We start from the raw sequence: 19925 nt of genomic DNA on the forward strand, positions 1-19925 counted from the left end.
CATGCGATGTAACTATACACAATCCAATTCCAAGTTCGTTGTTGTATTATAATGATAATTTACTATTATATACTTGTTTTATTGTTACTATAAACTTTTAGATTTGCTTCATATCCTAGGAAAATAATAATAATAGAAAAGGCAACTGTTGATCATTGAGATTATTTTTTGTAGTCCTTATCATTGCAGAGTTCTAATCATTGAGTTTATCCTCAGAATCTCATATGGAAGGCTCTAGCAATTCTAACCCTCATCTCAATGCTTTGACTCCTAGCTGTGATGGTGATAATAGTTCTGTGAATGAGGGTTGTGAATCACCTTTCTCATCCTGGGATTCTGAACCTGAAGCTGATATCCAATCTGTAATCGATTCCGATGACATGCCTGAGGAACCCCTCGAAGGCAATAAATTGGAAGAGAACAATCTTGATGATGGTTTATTGTGGGAGATGGACAATAGAAGTTATGAAGAGTTGCTCAAAAAGTACTTAGAAAAGGAGGAAGAGCTCAGAGTTTCCAATTTTAAGCTTACACTTTCGGAACAAGAGATAATCAAGTTGAATGTTCAAGTTGAGAATGGCGAGGCTCAACTTAATAATGTGCGTGAAGAATTGAAGCTGAAAGAGGAGGAACTGAATAAACAAAAAGAGCTTTTGGAAGAAGAGATTAACAAGTTGAAGATTCAAATTGAGAAAAGCGAGAATTGGCACGCTAATGTGAAGGAAGAATTTAGGCGGAAAGTGGAGAAGTTGGAAAAACAAATTGATAAAGTGCAGGAAGAATTGAAACTGAACATGGAGAAGATGAAAAATCTAATTGCTGAGAATTGGTCAGGATTACAGAATTGGTGGAACAAATTGAAAATTGAGAATCGGATTGATAATGTGCAGAAAGATTTGAATCAAAAAGTGGACAAGTTGAAAACCAAATTTCTGAAAATTGGACAGGATTACAAATTTGGTAAAACAACTTCAGGTAGCTCATGAAAAGCTCAAGATACCAAAATATAAAAATGCAATTTTAAGAAGGGAACTTGGGAGTATGTTTGATTTAGATGTTGAATTTATTTTATTTTAAGTAAGTTTGATAGAATTTATTTTATTTTAATTAAAAGTGAGTTGAACTTAATTTGATTTTTGTTTAGATGTTTTCGTTTAAAATCGATTAGAATCAAGTTATATTGTTTGAATAACTTAGAACTAAAATTATTTTTAAATGTGTAATTACAAAAAACAATTTAAATTTATTTTAATTAATTAATCAATGAGTTTTTACTTTATTTTATAAAAAAAATTATATTCAGCATAATTCAAGATCCTTATAAAAAAAGCTTTAATTCAATAGCTGAACAATTATTATATTAAGCTTAAAAAAATAGTCTTTACATTTCAAAAAATTGTTTCTAAAAAACCTATAGTTTATTCTCATTACCAAATTTAGTTCCTTTGCTTGTTTTTTAAACGCAAAACTATTGTGGTGGATAAGTGGATCTGATTAAATATGTTTTTAGTCCTCATTTTGCTCGTCTTTAACAATTCCCTACATTTCAAAAATATTTTTAAAAACTCGATATTTTACTCCTATTACCAAATTTAGTCATTAGTTTGTTTTCTATACGGAAAGCTAACCTGTAAATATAGGTGGTTTTTTTTTTTTATTATAAAAGGCAAAATAATTATTTTTTGGACTAGAAGAAAGGATAATAATGCACCGGTGGTTATACTCTCGACGGCTGTGGTGAGTTTATGTCGGTAGGAAATGAAGGAAGTTAAGAATCGTTAAAATGCGTCGCTTGTAACTTCCATTGTAACGTCCAATGCAAAGTGACGATGAATATTATCATCGGCGGTGGTAACTTCCTCTGCCGTGACTTCCGGTGGCGGTGGAGGGACTCAAAGTACGAGAGAAAACACGCGTCTAGGAGTGCCATAATTGTATAACCAAACACATACTTAAAGTGGCACAGGAAAATATAGCTAATTCAGAATTGGAGTTAGTTTCAGATAGAAAGCAGACTCATATGCTAGGGGATTTGGTTACAATATATATGAGGCTAATTAATGAAACTAACCATGAGCAAGTGGTGAAAGAGTTGAAGTAAAAAATGCAAGATTTGCAGGCTAAGTTCTATTTGGAGAAAGATAAGCTGCATTTTGATATTGCAAGTTTGTCAAAAATGAAAACAGATTGACCTCTTGTTTATATTCATGAATGTTATTCAACAAGTCTTTGATTTCATTTTAGGATCAATAAAATTCAGTTATTATTTTTCAGTCGTGTTTTGTTATTAATAATGTAACTGAGCGCAAGACGGGCACAATGCGTAAAGCAAACACACTACAATTACATCACAAGACAAATAAACTAAAACAACACCTAAATCCACTGACACTCGTAGCGGGCACACGAAAAACCATTAACCCCACCCATCCAACTCAAGCTCCATCACCACAATAACAATCAATCTTGCTCTGACACTAAATCACCTAGTCACCTTTATTGAGATTTGATACTAGCGGGCCACGCAAGCGTGTGTCTAACTTATGTCCAAAAAAAAGATGTCTTATGTTATGGTGAATTTGTTAATAAAAGATTTTTGCTGCTAAAAAAAAACGTGTCTTATGTTATGGTGAATTTGTTAATAAAAGATGTTTGATGCTACTAAAAAATTCAAGGGTATTGTTGGTATTATGAAAAGTCTACACAAAAACTCATGTATTCTCTTTATATATAGTATATATTTCACCTCTCAACTACATTTTTCCTGTCCACAACGTTCAAACTTTAGACCTTGCTTAATTAATTCGAGTCCAATTCCACTCAATCTCATAAAAATAATTAATACTCCGTATTACTAAGCATATAGAGCCTATATAAAAGGAATTAATGTGTTCGCATTCTTAGTTAGCACATTCCCGAATGATTTTTTAGGATATATATTATCCAATTAGTAATTGGCAATTACCTTACATGATGTCCGGGTTCAATTCCCGTCGTTCGCCCGATAGCAATTGTGTGTTCAATCATTGTGGGTATAATGGTAGATGCTGGGAGATATTGTATTTTATAAGTAAGGTCGGAGTTTGAATCTGAATATGAATAAGTGGAGTGTTCTGGATTCGAACCCGGACTCTTGCACATATAATACGATGTCCTTACTGAGCTAAGTTCACGGCGACTAATCCTAAATATCCCACTTAGTCACCTTAAAAATGTGAATTTCTAGTCATTACAATGCTTCAAAAAAAATATCATTTAGACTGTATATTTTGGGTATGTCTGGGCCAATGTCTTTTGGCCCAACAAATTGACACCTCTAAATACAAGAGATTTTTCATTAATAACCGTCTCCCAAACAACACTCTCCTATATTCATTCAATCCTCTGTATTCTCAAGCTCTTGATTAGAGCGACGAGCAAGGTGAACACGGTTTCTTTTCTTTCATTCATGATAGTACTATTAATACTACATAGTAACACCTTGGTGCATATATTATTCATTTCTCATTTTGTTGCTATTATTCCTTTTAGGCTATGTGATTTAGGGCTATTTAATAATTTTCTGGTTTATAGTAAATCTTCAGTTTGAACGTTAAAATATAGTATACGATAATCATGCTGTCAATTTTATCTAATAATAATACTTATTCAGCGGTATGTTTAAAATTATTTTATCAATGGTCAGTTGGTCTAGTGGTCTTTGTGGTCGGACTTGATAGGGTGAACCATGGTTTTACCCGCAATTCCGTTCGGGAGAGGACCGAAACCACTTGATGTCAAAACTAAACCCCCGAACCAAATTAGACGGTTCAGTGGGCCAGATACTCGCGGTGAAAAAGTTTTCACATAACAAGAATAAATTTCATAAAAGAACGATGATTGGTCACTATGTGACTTTTACATTGCAATCCGGATTTTTATGTTATTATACCTATCCATTTATTCATGACTTTTTAATTCTATTAAGCAACGGACAGAGACACGAATTCATGACATGACACTGACACGTCGACACCAATAATAATCTAAAAAAATGACACAATTCAATGTAATTATAAGTGTCAGTGTCGTGTCGGTGTCTGACACCCACACTGACACTTGGACAAGCCTAATTCCAAGATTGTCCGTGCTTCATAGCTTTTTATTTTGGTTTGATAGCTTTTGTTTCTTTCTGATTGGTTGATAATTGGAATAGAAAACTTGTCTCTTTTTGTGTTTTTATATTTCCTATAGTTCATATCATAATTCTTAGTATTGTAGATTTCTAATAAGTGAGTTTACTCTAAGAATTTCAGATGGAGGGTTCTAGCACTTCTGTTGTAGACTGTGACAGGGAGAGTGTATCGGCGACTCCATGTCAGAAGGAAGAGTTGCCGAAATCTGAACTTCAATCTCTCAATATTGACTTACTTCGTAGCACTGATGGTGATAATAGCTCTGTGGCTTCTGTGAATGAGAGTTGTGAATCACCTTTATCATCATCCTGGGATTCAGAACCTGAAACTGATATCCCGTCTATGATCAATTGTGATGGAATGCCTGATCAAGGATCCCTTCAAAGTATTAACCTTGAAGAAAATTATCTTGATATGGAAGAACAAAACCAGTTTGTTCGGGTCGAAAATTCGGATGATGGTTTATTGTGGGAGATGGACAATAGAAGTTATGAAGAGTTGCTCAAAAAGTTCGAGGAAAAGGAGGAAGAGCTCAGAGTTTCCAATTTTAAGCTTCAACTTTCGGAACAAGAGATTATCAAGTTGAATGTTCAAGTTGAGAATAGTGAGGTTCAGCTTGATAATGTGCGCGAAGAATTGAAGCTGAAAGAGGAGGAGATTTTCAAGCTTAAGATTCAAATTGAGAAAAGTGAGAATCGGCTTGATAATGTGCAGGAAGAATTGAATCTTAAAGTGGAAAAATTGCAAAAACAATATGCTGAATTGAATATTTATAGTCCAGAATTTGCAGACAGGATGAGAAATTTGGTAGAACTGCATGAGGCAGCTCATGTAACGGTCAACACACCAAAATATGAAAATGCAATTTTAAAAAAGGAACTCGAGAAAAAGTCAATTGAAAATCACCAATTGCAAGGTCAACTTAAAATGGCACAGAAAAATATGGCTAAATCAGAATTGGAGTTAGTTTCAAGTAGAAACCAAATTCAAAAGATAAGTGAATGGATTAGAATGTATAAGGCTAATGGAAATAAGCTGCATTCTGATAGTGCAAGTTTGTCAAAATTGAGGTGAATAGACAGAATGGTGTGATATCAGATCAGAATGAGGAGAAAAGGCGTCGCCACAGTAACGTTGCTATAGTTTCCTGTGGCTACATTTTGCTATGTCTAGTTGTTTCTTATGTTTTGCTTTATAGATCTTTGGTTGATGTTGGTTTCTTCATATCTATCTCTTATTCATTCTTGCTATGCACCAGAACATTACATAATAATGTCTTTCTTGTTATTGATTGTATATAGTAGGTTGAACAAATCACATTTGCAATTGAAGTTGGTGAAGTTTTATATTCATTTTCTTATAGTTTTGATATATGACAAATGAATATTCTTTGTGAAAAATATTGGTTTAAGGTGAAAAAATATTGTAATTTAATCTATAAAAATTAATAATCATTTCACCAGATTGTCTAATATCTGTTTTGGCGGCTTTATTAGTTAAGCAACATTGAGGTTGTTATGGAGAACCATGGTATGATCCTTCGCAAGACACCCTTAGCGATAGACGAATAGTTTTAAGTTGCGAAATAGTCGATAATTTTTTCTTATTAATGGCTGTCATGCCATTCTCCATGAAGAACAGAGCAAACAGAACATTGTCAACTTGGCCGTGGTCAAGAAGTATCATTCTACACACAAGACCAATAATGAATTTGTTAGCTTGCATGCACCTACAGGTCAGAAATCATAGCACTGTAAAGTTGCTTAAATTAAAATGGCAATGATAGAAACTAGTACGGCGAGGGCGTCTGTGTGTCAAGCGCAGGGATGGCGAGGCCACCGAGTCGTCAAAGGAGTGGAGTGGAGAGCAACAAATGAAGAAGGCAACAATAATTTAAATTTAAGAGACCAAAAGAAAAGATATTACATTTTACAGACTATTTCCAAAACTATATAGAAGTCTATCCTCCAAGCATTTGTAATTTTTATGTTGATTGTTAATTCAGAAGTTCTCGCTAATAAAAATTGTATCTTCATAAGCCTATTATTTCATGAAATTTTTTATCAAACTTATAAATAATACATAAACACTTATTTATTTTCAGAATGGCTCGTGTAGACTGACTTATTTTTGAACTTATGCGAAACAACTTATAAAAATAAATAATCTTTTATGTATTATTATAAGATTTTTAAGATAGTTTACGATAAAATAGCTTATAATGACTTTTTGTCGGTGAAAATTTATGAATTAACACGTAAATTTATTTATTTCCATAAGCTATTTCCATAAGCTCAAAATTAAGCCGAATCCAAACGAACCCTAGTTATTTTGCATAAACTCAAAAATAAGTCAATACATCAGTGGAGCAAAGCTTCCACACATAACATATGAACTGACCAACATAATTATAAGTTAGCGTGTGTTTGGCTTGACGTTGGGAAGCCATAAACGCGCGTTTCACCTTCCCAGACGTGATTTCAATCTTCTGCAACATGTTTGGGAAAATGAATGAAAATTGATTTTGCCTCCCAAACTTGATTCTGGCCAAAGCTACAAATCCGAGCATGTACGATTAATTAAAATTTATATGATGTGGGGCATGTACGATTTTCTTTAATTTTCCACTTTTAACCTCAACCCTGTTGCGATGATGACGGTGGTTCTCCGTTTGTGGCTATCAGGTTGAAGAAGATAATTGTTGCTGGCTTACTACTTCTTTGCCTTTGGTATGGCCCATTTATTGTTTTTTTTTTTTTGGTCTTGAAGATATTGATGTTAAATACTTAAACCAATCAAGTTGCTCTATAATGTGTTTTTCACGCAAATGTTTTTTTTTTTTTTTTATCTTCATGCAAATTTATTAAATTTTTATTAAAAAAAGTATATATCAAATTTATTTATTAAATTTTTAAATATAATTGTTTTTGATGATTATTTTTAAATACAATTAAAACCTATAACTTATACATTTATATATGTTAAAGACCCTTTTGGTAATTTACACATTTAAAAGCAATTTTAACTCAAATTATCTAAATAACATCAAATATTGAGAATCGCTTTTACGTTAATCTATCCAAAAATAAACCAATTCTGCTCAACTCATTTTTAACCAAAATCAATTCTACCAAACTAAATTTTGTCAAAATCAATTATTTTCGACGCAGAACCAAACACATACTTATTTGGCTAGCCATCACAACATATCCCAGGGAATTCCTTGACGATCCATAGGATACACGAGTCTCTAGACTTATATCGAATAAAAAGTCGATGACATGTGCGAATGCATGAATCTTATAACCAAACCAACTAGTATTTTTTTTTTATTTGAAAAAAAAAATGGATTTGTTTGACTTTAAACATATCCCATAAGAAAAAATTACCGAACACCCGAGGAGATTTGTTGAATGAACACCCAAAGAATAGAGATAGATAACTGAATGAAGTTTTTTCTATATTTTCTTTTTTCTTTTTTTTTTTTAAGTAGAACTAGTGGGCCACCTTAAAGTTGAAAAAATGAAGTGTCTCGGATTCAAACCCGAGCTCCTGCACATATAGTGTGATGTCCCTACCAACTGAGCTAGCTCACCGGGACTATTTTCATCGTCTTTTATCGAAGATAAAAAATAAACAAAGATGAGATACATTGTTTGCTTAAAAAAAAAAAAAGATGAGATACATTGTTAGTAGCTATAAATTAAACCACTAAGTTTGGTCAAGTGGTGAAGAGTTTGGGTAAAATGTTATAGGTCTTGGGTTCGATCATTGTAAACAAAAAAATTAATAAGGATTAATTGTAACAAAAAAAAATTATAAGATAAGGATTAATTAAAAAGTTATACCAACCCTAAACAAAATTTCTCTCTTGCTATATATTCAACTACTTCCTTATTACTCTCTTCTCCAGAACAACACTCTCCTACTTCTATTCAATTCACTTTCTTTCTCAACTCATTAGAGGCAACAAGGTGAACACGATTTCTTACATTAAAATGAGTTGTTGAATTAGTGCAAGGGAATGAAGAATATTCACATATCATATTTATATAATTTAATAGTCTCCACTCCTGGCTCCACAGTGTTAAAAAGTCTCATATCGGTTGCGATCTAAACAATGTTAAAAAGTATCACATGGATTGTGAAATGGCCTGGTTTGTTGGGGTTTTTGGGAAGAGTTAAGATAATATATATCAGAGTCTTCTCCACAATCCACTCGACCTAGTTTGTTGGGGTTTCTAATCGGGCCATTGTATCCGCGCACCAAGCCCAACAATGTTCGGCACATCTCGCAATTGATATGAGTCTTCTTAGTATTCAAACAAATTGTTTAGTTTACAAGTGTAAGAATAAAAAGTGATATGATTGCTTAGACTTTCAAATTGCAACCCATATTTTCATGTTACAACATTTATTCATGACTTTTATATTTTTGTGGTTTTATATATATTTCATATAATAGTTCTTAGCACTTCAAATATCTAATAATTGAGTTTACTCTCAGAATTTCAGATGGAGGGTTGTGAATCACCTTTATCATCATCCTGGGATTCAGAACCTGAAACTGATATCTCGTCTATGATCAATTGTGATGGCATGCCTGATCAAGGATCCCTTCAAAGTATTAACCTTGAAGAAAATTATCTTGATATGGAAGAACAAAACCAGTTTGTTGGGGTCGAAAATTCGGATGATGGTTTATTGTGGGAGATGGACAATAGAAGTTATGAAGAGTTGCTCAAAAAGTTCTTGGAAAAGGAGGAAGAGCTCAGAGTTTCCAATTTTAAGCTTACACTTTCCGAACAAGAGATTATCAAGTTGAATGTTCAAGTTGAGAATAGTGACGCTCAGCTTGATAATGTGAGCAAACAATTAAAGCTGAAAGAGGAGGAGTTGCTTAAACAAAAAGAGCTTTCGGAAGAAGAGATTTTCGAGTTGAAGATTCAAATTGAGAAAAGTGAGAATCGGCTTAATAATGTGAATAAAGAATTGAAGCGGAAAGAGGAGGAACTAAAAATACAAAAAGAGCTTTTGGTAGGAGAGGTTTTCAAGTTGCAAAAACAAATTGCTGAATTGGATACTCATATTATTCCAGAATTTTCCTGCAGGATTACAAATTTGGTGGAACGGCATGAGGTAGCTCACGAAAAGCTCAAGATACTAAACTTTGAAAATGAAAATTTAAAAAAGGAACTTGAGAAAAAGTCAACTGAGACTCATGAATTGCAAGGTCAACTTAAAGTTGCACAAGAAAATATGGCTAAATCAGAATTGGAGTTAGTTTCAAATAGAAAGCAAATTCAAATGCTAGGAGATTCGGTTATAATGTATGAGTCTAAAGCAGCTAACTATGAGCAAGAGGTTCAAAAATTGAACTCTGAATTACTTGATTTGCAAGCTAAGTTCTCTTTGGAGAAAGATGAGCTGCATTTGGATATCGCAAGTTCTCTTGATTTTTTGTCAAAATTGAAAATAGAATTGACCTCTCAACTGGTGGATTGTCAGTCTAGAAACAAGGAATTAGAAATGGTTTTGGAAGAAGAAATCAATTGTTTGAGGGAAGAACTTGGTCAGAAAATGCATCTTGTTGAAGCCGCAAATAAGGAAACAGAGATGGTAGTGATTGAAAGGGATGAAGCGAATGCTAAGATTGATAAGCTTGAGGCTGACGTATGCTCCCGCGATGATGAATTATCAAATATAAAGAAATGTATGGAAAAGCTCCAAGCATCACTGAAGAGGCATCTGGTCAACTTTGAAACACTGAAGGAGCTGATGGTCAACAAAAAAATTAATATGAATGAAAGAAAAATGTGGAAACTGAGAGTGGAAGATCTTGAAAAAGAGGTGTCTAGACAGAATGGTGTGATCTCAGATAAAGATGAAGAGAAGAGGGAGGCAATTAGACAGTTATGCTATTCACTTGAGCACTGCAGGAGTGGATATCATGAATTATTGATGCTGAAAGAGGAGGAACTGAATAAACAAAAAGAGCTTTTTGAAGAAGAGATTTTCGAGTTGAAGATTCAAATTGAGAAAAGTGAGAAACGGCTTGACACACCCTTAAAGATAGACGAATAGTTTTAAGTTGCAATCTAAACGATAAATTGTTTCTTTTCTATTTTGAGTTTGAAAGCACATTTTTTCTACTTTTTTTTTAGCTGCAAAAAATTATTAATAATGATCAGATCTCTGCACAAGACGTAGAGAGACCTGGAAAAGAGAAGTGTACGTAGTATATTTTTTTTACGGAAAATGCTGAAAGGAACGAGAGTTGTTGTCGTGAAAATCCCGCGAGTGACATGGCATCCTGATGGGGCCACTCTCTGAAATTCATCTATAGACAAAATGCCCAAATTAACCCTAAATTGTTCGCCGCAAATACTCCTCTTCGTCCCTTCACCCTCCTTCCTTACAATCAACAACGCCATCGCCATCGTTCCACAACCGTGAGGATCAAATCGAAATCGAAACCAACAGATGTTGAGGATCATACCAAAGATATCTGCAGAAGAGCAGATGACGAACACCAAAAAATCGCTTAAATCAAAATCACTTCCCAATCTCATCGTCGATGACAAACATTCCACCGGAATTATTCACTGACATACTCTCCCTCTTACCGGTTCCATCTCTTCTCCGAGTCCGATCGACTTCAAAATCAATTCGTTCCTTAATCGATAGCATCAACTTCATCAACCTTCATCTCAAAAACTCTTTCAATTTCAATTTAAGCTTAATCCTTCGTCACAATTCTGATCTCTATCAAATCGATTTCTCTAACCTAACCACCGCCGTTCAACTCAACCACCCTCTCATGTGTTACAGTAACCGTATAACTCTCTTCGGTTCAGTAACAGTATACTACTCTCTTCTTTTTGTCTGCCTTTGATATTCTCTGATTTTTGTAGGTGATGGAGTTCGTCTACAAGTCACTTGCTGCAAAACTCATTGTTGGCACTTGGCATTATAAGCTAAATTGAACTTGGTGTGTTGGATTAAGTGTTAGATTAGATTATGTGAAACTGGTTTTTTTAGGATCTTGTTAGAAGTGCTTGTGTAGCTTAGTTGGTTGATTGAGAGTTGTTGTTTCCAAGTGTGTGTTTGGATTTTGTTTTGTTACTCCTGCTGTATTATGCAGGTTCTGTTTGTTGCCTTGCCTTTATACTCAAGGTTTTATTCTAATAAAGTTGTTTCCAAATAAAAAAAAAGAAGTAAATATAGTTATAATAAGCTTGGTTGTTTTGCAATGTGCAGTAGGGTGATTGTGTGAAATGGAAACAATGGAGATAGAGATAAAAGAACAATAATAACAACAATAAAGGCAACAATAGAGATGAACCGGCCGCAATAGATATAAAGAATCGATGACAGTGATGAATTAGTGTTTATTGTTGACAATGGCTGCTGTTTTGTAGCATGTATGGTTGTGTTTTGCAGGTTTTCCATGAATAGCAGTCTAGCACTCTAACAGGTTAAAATTGCAAGGGAAGGAGTTAAATAGGTAGCAACCATTAATAAACTACTACTCAAGATCAAAATAGTGCACAATTGCTAAACAAAGACGGCGTGCTATGCTGATATGTGTGACTAGAGAGTCAACCGCATAATAATTTCGGTTAAAATACTTCGTCAACAAGGAATTGGCATTGAAGGCAGATGGAGTGAATCACAATTTAGATGCAAGTGATATAGAGGCATAATTGTAAAAAGTTATATTACATTGTTAATGTATGTACATTGTTGTAATATTTGAATATTGAATATATTGGAAGATTGAATATATTGAAGATTGATGCTTTCAGAAATCAAGTTTCAATATGATTGGTAATCTGTGTTTCAAAATCAATTACATAAAAATGATCGAAATTAAAAAATCCATTGTATTAAAGCCATAAAATGCTTAAAAACATAAATGAGGTCTAGTAACATTAAAGCCAAAATGATGCCAAAATCAAAACTAAACCATTCAATAATAAAGCTACACAAGCAGTTCATCCCGACAAACTCAGCCACAGCCTGAAACTTACATACTGCCCCACAATAGAGAAAATGCAAATATGCAGGAAAATTACACAGTTGAAATAGTAGGACTTCCCCTCCACTATGAATTCAATTTTTACCCTCTTCACACATGCCTGGGAGCACCCCAACATGAATAAAACTCACACATCTCCACTGCATCATGATAATGGGCGATCATTTATATGATGTTGTGCCTGCAAAAAGAGCACATGAATGAAATAATTAGTGACTTGTATTAAAATTGAAATAGGAGTATATTAAAACTTGACGATATTGCCAAAAAAAAAAATCAATACCTGTAAAAGTTCTGAATACGAAATATTACTGTTTATGCTTTGAGAATAGTTTGGAGCCTAAAACAATTATATCTTGAATGAGTATTTTCATAACATAAATTTATTTGTACAATTATAACTGAGGAGTTTTCTATATCTATTTTCACCTGATTAGCATCATCAATATATTTTTGATTTGGATTGAAAGGAGCTAAAATTTTATTTACTTGAATGCTCTCTTGTGTGCCAATCACATTAAGATCAATGCTCTGAGATGTAGAAAAATCTTCATAATCTTGAGCTTTAGATATACTAGGTCCCTGCCATAAAAAATGAAATTAGACATACATTTTATTATGTGTAAGTAAAGAAAATAATTAAACTTGAAAATTTCAAGATTACCTCTTCTTGACTTTGATAATTGTTGCTTTTTTTGTTTCTTTTTTGAGTTTTCTTTCCAACAAGCTTCTTTTTTACAACCTGATCAACCTTAGAAGCCTTCCTTTTGAAAGGAGGACGCCCTTTACTTCGAGCCTCTTTAGGGTCAAGAATTTTATTCCTCTGCTTTTGAACCAAACTATCTCTTTCAATAACCTCTGGAGGACTTTGTTTACATGTCAACTCAATTTTCAAGTCTTTGATCCAATTCATCACTTTCAATAGATCATCTTCAGTTTGTATCCCCAAAGAAGCAACTTCGTAAAAGGCATCACAAGCTTTACTAACACGCTGCAACTCTTCATTTCCGGCTAACTGATCAAAACTACATTTTATAAGTGTATGCCTCCTCTTAATATCCTTCCTCCACCTTGGCAATATATAAGAAGATGGCACTGACTCAGTTTTACCCGTGAGATTAAGAACACAAATGATATGTCTGCATAAAATACCTTTAAACTCAAATAAACAACATGTACAATGTATTTCAAAGTCCTTCTCATTGAATGATACCATGAACATTATGTTTTTAACTTTATCAAATACTTTTTTACTTTCTGTAACACAAAATGTTGAACTTAAACCCTCTATTCTTTCAAAGGAAGCACGACAGTACATCATAGCACCAACTTCTGCTTGAAACTCTTTGAATTTTGCATTGGTAAATGCCTTTTGGAATTGTGACTCAAATCCATAAAAACTTATACAAGCAATAATTCTATTGAACGAATGGAAATCAGCCAAGTTTTCCTTTTCAATTTTATCTTTTAATGCATTATCATATTGTTCAACAAATTGCTTCAATGTTGTCTTTGAGTTCACATACCCGTCAAAAAATGAGTTCATACTTTCACTTCGTTGTGTAGTTGACATTCCAGCCCAAAATGTGTCTCTCACATACACGGGAGCCCAACGATGTCGCTCATCAAACAACCCTTTCAACCAATCATTATCATGCAATTCATAACTTTCAATCATTTTTTCCCACTTCTCCATGAAATCACTTATGCTCGATGAATCATATACAGCATCATGCAAAAGTATTTTGATAGACTCATAATCAGAGTGTCTACCCAATTTTTCTGGAACCTTTTTCATTATATGCCACAAGCACCACCGATGCCGAGCTTTTGGAAAGACAGCCTCAATTGCATTCTTCATTGCTCTATCCTGATCAGTAATTATGGCATTTGGTGCACGCCCATTCATACATGCTAACCATGTAGTGAACAACCAAGTAAAAGTTTCAGTATCTTCATTCGACAATAGGGCACAACCTAACAAAATTGATTGACCGTGATGATTTACTCCAACAAAAGGAGCAAAAGGCATGTCATATTTATTAGTTAAATAAGTGGTGTCAAATGTTATTACTTCACCAAAATACTCATAAGCAGCTCTACATCTGGCATCTGCCCAAAATACATTTCTTAAATGACTTGAGTCATCAACATCCATTACATAAAAAAAATGACTATTTTTTCTTTGCATTCCAACAAAATAGTTTCGAATAGCTTCAGCATCTCCTATCCCAAGTCGAAGTCTCCTTAATTTGTCTATGTAGTTTCTACAATCTTTTTCCCCAAAGGTAAGATTATCATACCCATTCGCTTGAACAACCATAGACCGAAAATTTCTGCTTACATTTATCCCAGCTCGATCATTAAGCTCCAACCTTCTTTTTATATGAGGATCTAGATTCTTGTTGCATCTAAAATATCTTGATTTGCTTGGGCTTAATTCATGATTATGCTCAAGAGAAACTCTTGAAATTGTAACTGTTCCATCTAAAGACACACACACATTTACTCTAGCCTTACATTGTGATTTTGTGATAGGATTTGGCTTTAAAAGGTTTTTTGAATTACTCACGTAGCTTCTTGAACGACTACATCCTAGAGTAAAGTATCTTTTTCCATCATCTCCATTTTTTGAACTGATTTTACTAACTCCAAAACCCATACACCTAGCATAATTCTTGTAATATTTGGTAACTTCTTCTTGAGAACTAAATATCATTCCAACCTTAGGCTCTTCATCTTCATTTGTGTTACCACTCTCTTCTAATTTATCATCACAAGTTTCATTTATGTGACCACTCTCTTCCAATTTATCATCACAAATTTCATTTATATGACTAGTCTCTTCTTCGTCACAAGATGTAATCCTTTTCTCCACTAATAATGCAACCATTTTTAAAAGAAAGAAACTTAAATTAATCAACTAATTATAACTGAAGGCAACAAGATTATTCTAGCTAGTAATATAAGGAAAAGTAATAAAGATAAATTATACTCACTGTTGAATTGAACGAAATGCAGAATAGTTGCAGTGTTGGTATGGAGAGGTTATTATGCGGCGAGAACCACAATGATGACAACAACGAGAACGACGACAACGGCGTCAGAGGCTTCAATGGAGACAACCAGAATGAAAATAGACAGCAATAAAAACAACGAAAACGACAACCGCAACAATAGATATATCGAGTCGATGATAGTGAATTAAACTGTCAATAATGGTTGATGGCGGCAAATCCTAACAGTGCGCGCTTTGGATTGATATAGGATTAGTGGGTAGTTTACATTCTTGAACAAAATAACACCGACGCGCGTGCAAATTTTTTTCTACAATATTTTTTATTTATTTTATTTTCATATTAATTTATTAATAAAGGAAACTGGTGGCAAGTGGTAACGCACGTGTTCGTGCAATTTCGTGGGGTGCCTGTCGCACCATATAGCACAGCTGTTTTTTTACTGCATTTTGTACCTTTTAGTTTGACTATTTAAGTTGTTGAGATATTGCTGGAGTTAATGCATGAAACAAATAGCTATGTATAACACAGTATAAGATGAAGTCAAGGATTGGTCTTGGAGGTCTCATTTTAGTCATCATGTTACGTTATTGGTGATTTTAGTCAAGTATAAGATTATCTGGTCACCTTTTTTGGGATTTCACCTCAATCACATTTTTTCCGTCAACAACGTTCGAACTTGAGACTTTGTTTAAGGAATTCGAGTCCAATTCCACTTAGTTCAGTGTAAAATATCAATCACATAGGAATAATTTCTTCAAGAGAATTTCCTCTGTAAAGTTGCTTAAATTAAAACTGTATTACCCAAGAGCATTTGGATGAACTTTGAGCTATTTTCAAATTCTGCAACTTGCAAAGGATCAATTCATGGGTTTATGCACATTGAGATGGAATCAGATTCTTCATCAACAGTGCCCCTGATATTCTAATGGTTGTGGCTTACGTCACCCTTGCTTCTCCTTAATCAAAGTACAAGTGTTAGGATATTCAATTCCATTTTTGTATTTGCTTCTTTAGTTTTGACCGCAGATGCTACATTTTTAGCTTCTTCTAAAGGTTTTTGGTTGTTTTTTTGTTTAGGGCTGGTCCTTTACTTCCACCAATTGTTTTTTAATAAATTATGAGTTAGTATATAAGTTATATTTTTCTTTATTATTTTTCATATTTATATAAATTTTTAATAAATATTAGGGGTGGGATGAGTAGCTCAACTGATTAAGCTAGTTGCCTCAAGGGTTAAGAAGTTGAAGATTCAGGGTTCAAGTGATAAAAAAAATATTAATTATAAAACCAAGTAATAAAATGCGAGGAAAATACATCTGTCTATAACAAACGATGAAAATTTAAAAGTGATTGTTTTATTAAAAAAATATATTTTCAACCAACTATAACAACCACGCTAAATTGCTAAATTTTAGAACTACAAACATTTTAAAACACTTTTTGGCTTTATATAAGAAAACGATCTCTATAATTACGACTTATTTTAATTTTAGCCCTGCAAAAAAAAAGTTTGATTTTATTCCTACAAAATACCAAAATTTTTAAAAAGGTCCTTGAGGTGAATTTTTGGCTGACATGTTAAGTAATTGATGATTTGACAGATGCTGACTAGGATTTTTTATGACGTGCAATTTGTTGAGGCAAAATCCTAATTTGATGTTTTAAAGATAACAAACATCTTAATTATATTTTAAGTGAATTCTGATCTTTTTGTGATCTAACAAGTGCTCTTGAGTGATTAATATCGACAGGAACAAAAGCTCATTCATTATATATCACTACACTTAAATTAATTGAAAACTGCAAGTTTATGAGAATGATCAGAGAACATTCTCCAGTCTGCACTTTTTCTCACGTGCAAAGCTATACATCAACAATAAGCACTTAATTGATATCATCTGAACAAGAGACACATAAGCACTTTTGCAAAGGACTTTATTGAAGAAAATCTCTACAGGATATAAGTCATTTAAAGCAAGGATTAAATGATAGCAAAAGAAAGCTTCCTATTTGGTCATGTTTAAGGAATAAACATGAACATGTCTTTGACAATTTATTTCTCAAGCTCGCATGCTCTATTCAGAGATTATTTGAAGACATTTATGGACCAATGAAAAGGAGACAACAAGTTTGAAATGGTACTTCTCAAAGGACTTCATAAAATATATTTCATTATGATCTTGATCTACAATAGAAAGCTACTTGTACTTTTACAAGTACACTTGAATAGTAAAAGGATAAGAAGACCAGCTATCATCATATGATCATCATGAATATCTTGAGGCCCACGAAATCAAAACAAGCAATGCACATCTCTCTATTTGATCTAGGCCAAGAATCAGAAAATACTCTGGGAGAACGATCTAAGAACGTTCCAGAATCAAGCAGACTTTATGCTCTTGATCGAAAGATTCTCTCCAGCTGTATCCAGCTGTTGTAAATGATCTTCCAAGGCTTCAACAGTGCTTGTTCTTGGAGAACAAGTTCATACAGCTCAAAGATGCTCAACCTCACGCTCCTCATGACATCATCATTCTAAGAATGTTCTCAAGAAGCATCTTCTCTCTCATCAAATATTATTTGAACAATATTTGATCTGATCTTTTAAAGGACTAACGGCTAGTCTTTGGCAACACTCCAACCTGCTTGGAGACCACGAAACAAAGGACAAACAACATTTATAAATAGCACACTTGGGTGCTTTGAAGATTCAAGAGTTTCAACTACAAATATCAACATCTACACTTGTCTTTTTCGACCAAGTCATTAAACTCTTCCACTCTCACTCCAGCTCTCTAAACATCACATACTTGGATCAGTATATCATTGAGTGAACTGAGTGTATTCTTCTATTAGCTTCTCAACTTGATTTTCTCTTCATTTGAAAGTTTGTGATCCGAACAATTCATTGTAAAAGATTGGCTCAAGTCAATACGTAACTATTGATTGAGTGACACTTTAGTTTGTAGGACTGAGGTAGATATTAAGCTTGTAGGGCTTAAGGTTATTGATCTTGGTTTAGATCAAGGAAGTTTGTAATTTGAGATTACTAGTATCTCAAGATTATAGTGGATACTCACGGAGCGTGAAGGACTGGACGTAACCCATACTATTAGGGGGTGAACCAGTATAATTGTTGTGTGTTAATTCTCTCTTCCCTTATCTTTTACTTTCTGCAAACACTAAGCACACATTTCACTTTGAATTTGTTTTACTGCTAACCAGATCATTCTAAGATCATTCTAACGCTTTCTGTTGAGTTATATTTTTAAAAAGGTAAATTTTAATAGGTTCACAATTCAATCCACCCTTTCTTATGAAAAACTTTGCTACTTCACAATTAACATGTTGTTTTCATTTAGAAATAGAAAATAACATATCAGATTTAAAAAAAAAAAATAGAAACTTGATATACTTACAAAAAAAATTAATATATTAGATTTAAAAAAAACAAAATAAATTATCAAATACCGTAGAAGAAAGAGAACGCGCAAGGAAGAAAAACGCGGTTTCTTTTAATCATCTTCAAATCACAGAGTTCTTCTTCGTGAGTTCTTCTACGGTTATCACTTGTTTGGGAATAGTCTTGTTTGATTCTCATTCATCTTGACTTTGTACATCACCATGGGTATTTGACATCCACACACAGGAAGCTTTTCTGCAACAAAAACTGAAGAAGATGAACCACCTCTGCTACCACCTTTGGCTACTCGACATCTTATTTCTTTTTTGTGTGATTTATCCTTCAATCGCAACTTTGATTCAGGAACCCTAATTTTTGTCCCTTTCTTTTTTGCGTTTCTCTTCTTTGCGTGATTTATTTCTTCTATTTGATAATTTATTCATTTATTTTTTAAATCTAATATATTAATTTTTTTTGTATAGTATAATAAGTTTTTATTTCTATTTTTCAATTTTTATTTTTGTTTATTTTTTAAATCTCACATGTTATTTTCTGTTTTTCTATTTTTAAATGAAAATGACATGTTAATTCCACGCATCAAAAATTCTAGGCAGCATCTGCAAAATGATCAATTACTTGACATGTCAGCCAAATATTCACCTCAATGACGTTTTTAAAAGTTTAAGTATTTTACAGGGACTAAACTTTTTTTGTTGCAGGGGTTAAAATCAAAACAAGTCGTAATTGCAGGGACCGTTTTCATATTTAAGTCAACCTTTTTTTTAGAACTACAAAACCTTCTTGGAATATTATGAATATGAAGTCAAAAAATTCTTGTGGGCAGACTCATTATCTTGTAGAAGCAATCATCAATCGAATGGATTCGTGATTCCACCACTTACCGCATTTAAATATGGGTTTGATTTTGTTATAACATCTTTAATGGTGATACCACTTTGGGCATCATACAATACTAACTACTAAGTACTAACAAGTGGTCTCTACAATGCCATTGAATATTTATGCAACTCATACATATTTTGCTCTAATGGTGATACATTTTTTGAGTATCATGCATTAATAACAAGTGATCCCTTCTATATTTTTTTTATTTTGTCTAAATAAAAAAATTATTTAATTTAATAAATACGTAGATAAATAAATTAATAATCAAATATAATGAGAAATACATGACAATAAATAAAAGGTTTAAATATGTTTTTGGTTCCTATAGTTTCACAGAATTTTCGTTTTAGTCCCTGAAGTTTGTCTTCACGTTTTTTAGT

The 19925-nt window shown here is 33.2% G+C and overlaps 4 protein-coding genes across 4 annotated transcripts; 3 read left to right on the forward strand and 1 right to left on the reverse strand.

Annotated features, from left to right (window-relative positions):
• The first annotated feature begins 141 nt into the window (after positions 1–141).
• On the forward strand, positions 142–1055 carry LOC123913397 (tropomyosin-like). Its single transcript, XM_045964124.1, has one exon. It carries the CDS (start codon positions 225–227, stop codon positions 984–986), a length of 762 nt encoding a protein of 253 aa, XP_045820080.1. The 5' UTR covers positions 142–224; the 3' UTR covers positions 987–1055.
• A 2307-nt stretch (positions 1056–3362) lies between these two features.
• Positions 3363–5512, forward strand: LOC123913398 (synaptonemal complex protein 1-like). Its single transcript, XM_045964125.1, has 2 exons — positions 3363–3421; positions 4296–5512. Exon 2 carries the CDS (start codon positions 4296–4298, stop codon positions 5247–5249), a length of 954 nt encoding a protein of 317 aa, XP_045820081.1. The 5' UTR covers positions 3363–3421; the 3' UTR covers positions 5250–5512.
• A 3178-nt stretch (positions 5513–8690) lies between these two features.
• On the forward strand, positions 8691–10259 carry LOC123914968 (protein NETWORKED 4B-like). Its single transcript, XM_045966129.1, has one exon. It carries the CDS (start codon positions 8691–8693, stop codon positions 10257–10259), a length of 1569 nt encoding a protein of 522 aa, XP_045822085.1.
• A 2102-nt stretch (positions 10260–12361) lies between these two features.
• Positions 12362–15109, reverse strand: LOC123914969 (protein FAR1-RELATED SEQUENCE 6-like). The gene is made up of 4 exons (XM_045966130.1): positions 12881–15109; positions 12646–12798; positions 12500–12556; positions 12362–12397 (listed from the first exon to the last, which is right to left on the reverse strand). Exons 1-4 carry the CDS (start codon positions 15107–15109, stop codon positions 12362–12364), a joined length of 2475 nt encoding a protein of 824 aa, XP_045822086.1.
• Between the last annotated feature and the right edge of the window lie 4816 nt (positions 15110–19925).

The sequence above is a fragment of the Trifolium pratense genome, linkage group LG3, assembly GCF_020283565.1.
Source record: "Trifolium pratense cultivar HEN17-A07 linkage group LG3, ARS_RC_1.1, whole genome shotgun sequence".
In the NCBI taxonomy this organism is placed as follows: domain Eukaryota; kingdom Viridiplantae; phylum Streptophyta; class Magnoliopsida; order Fabales; family Fabaceae; genus Trifolium; species Trifolium pratense.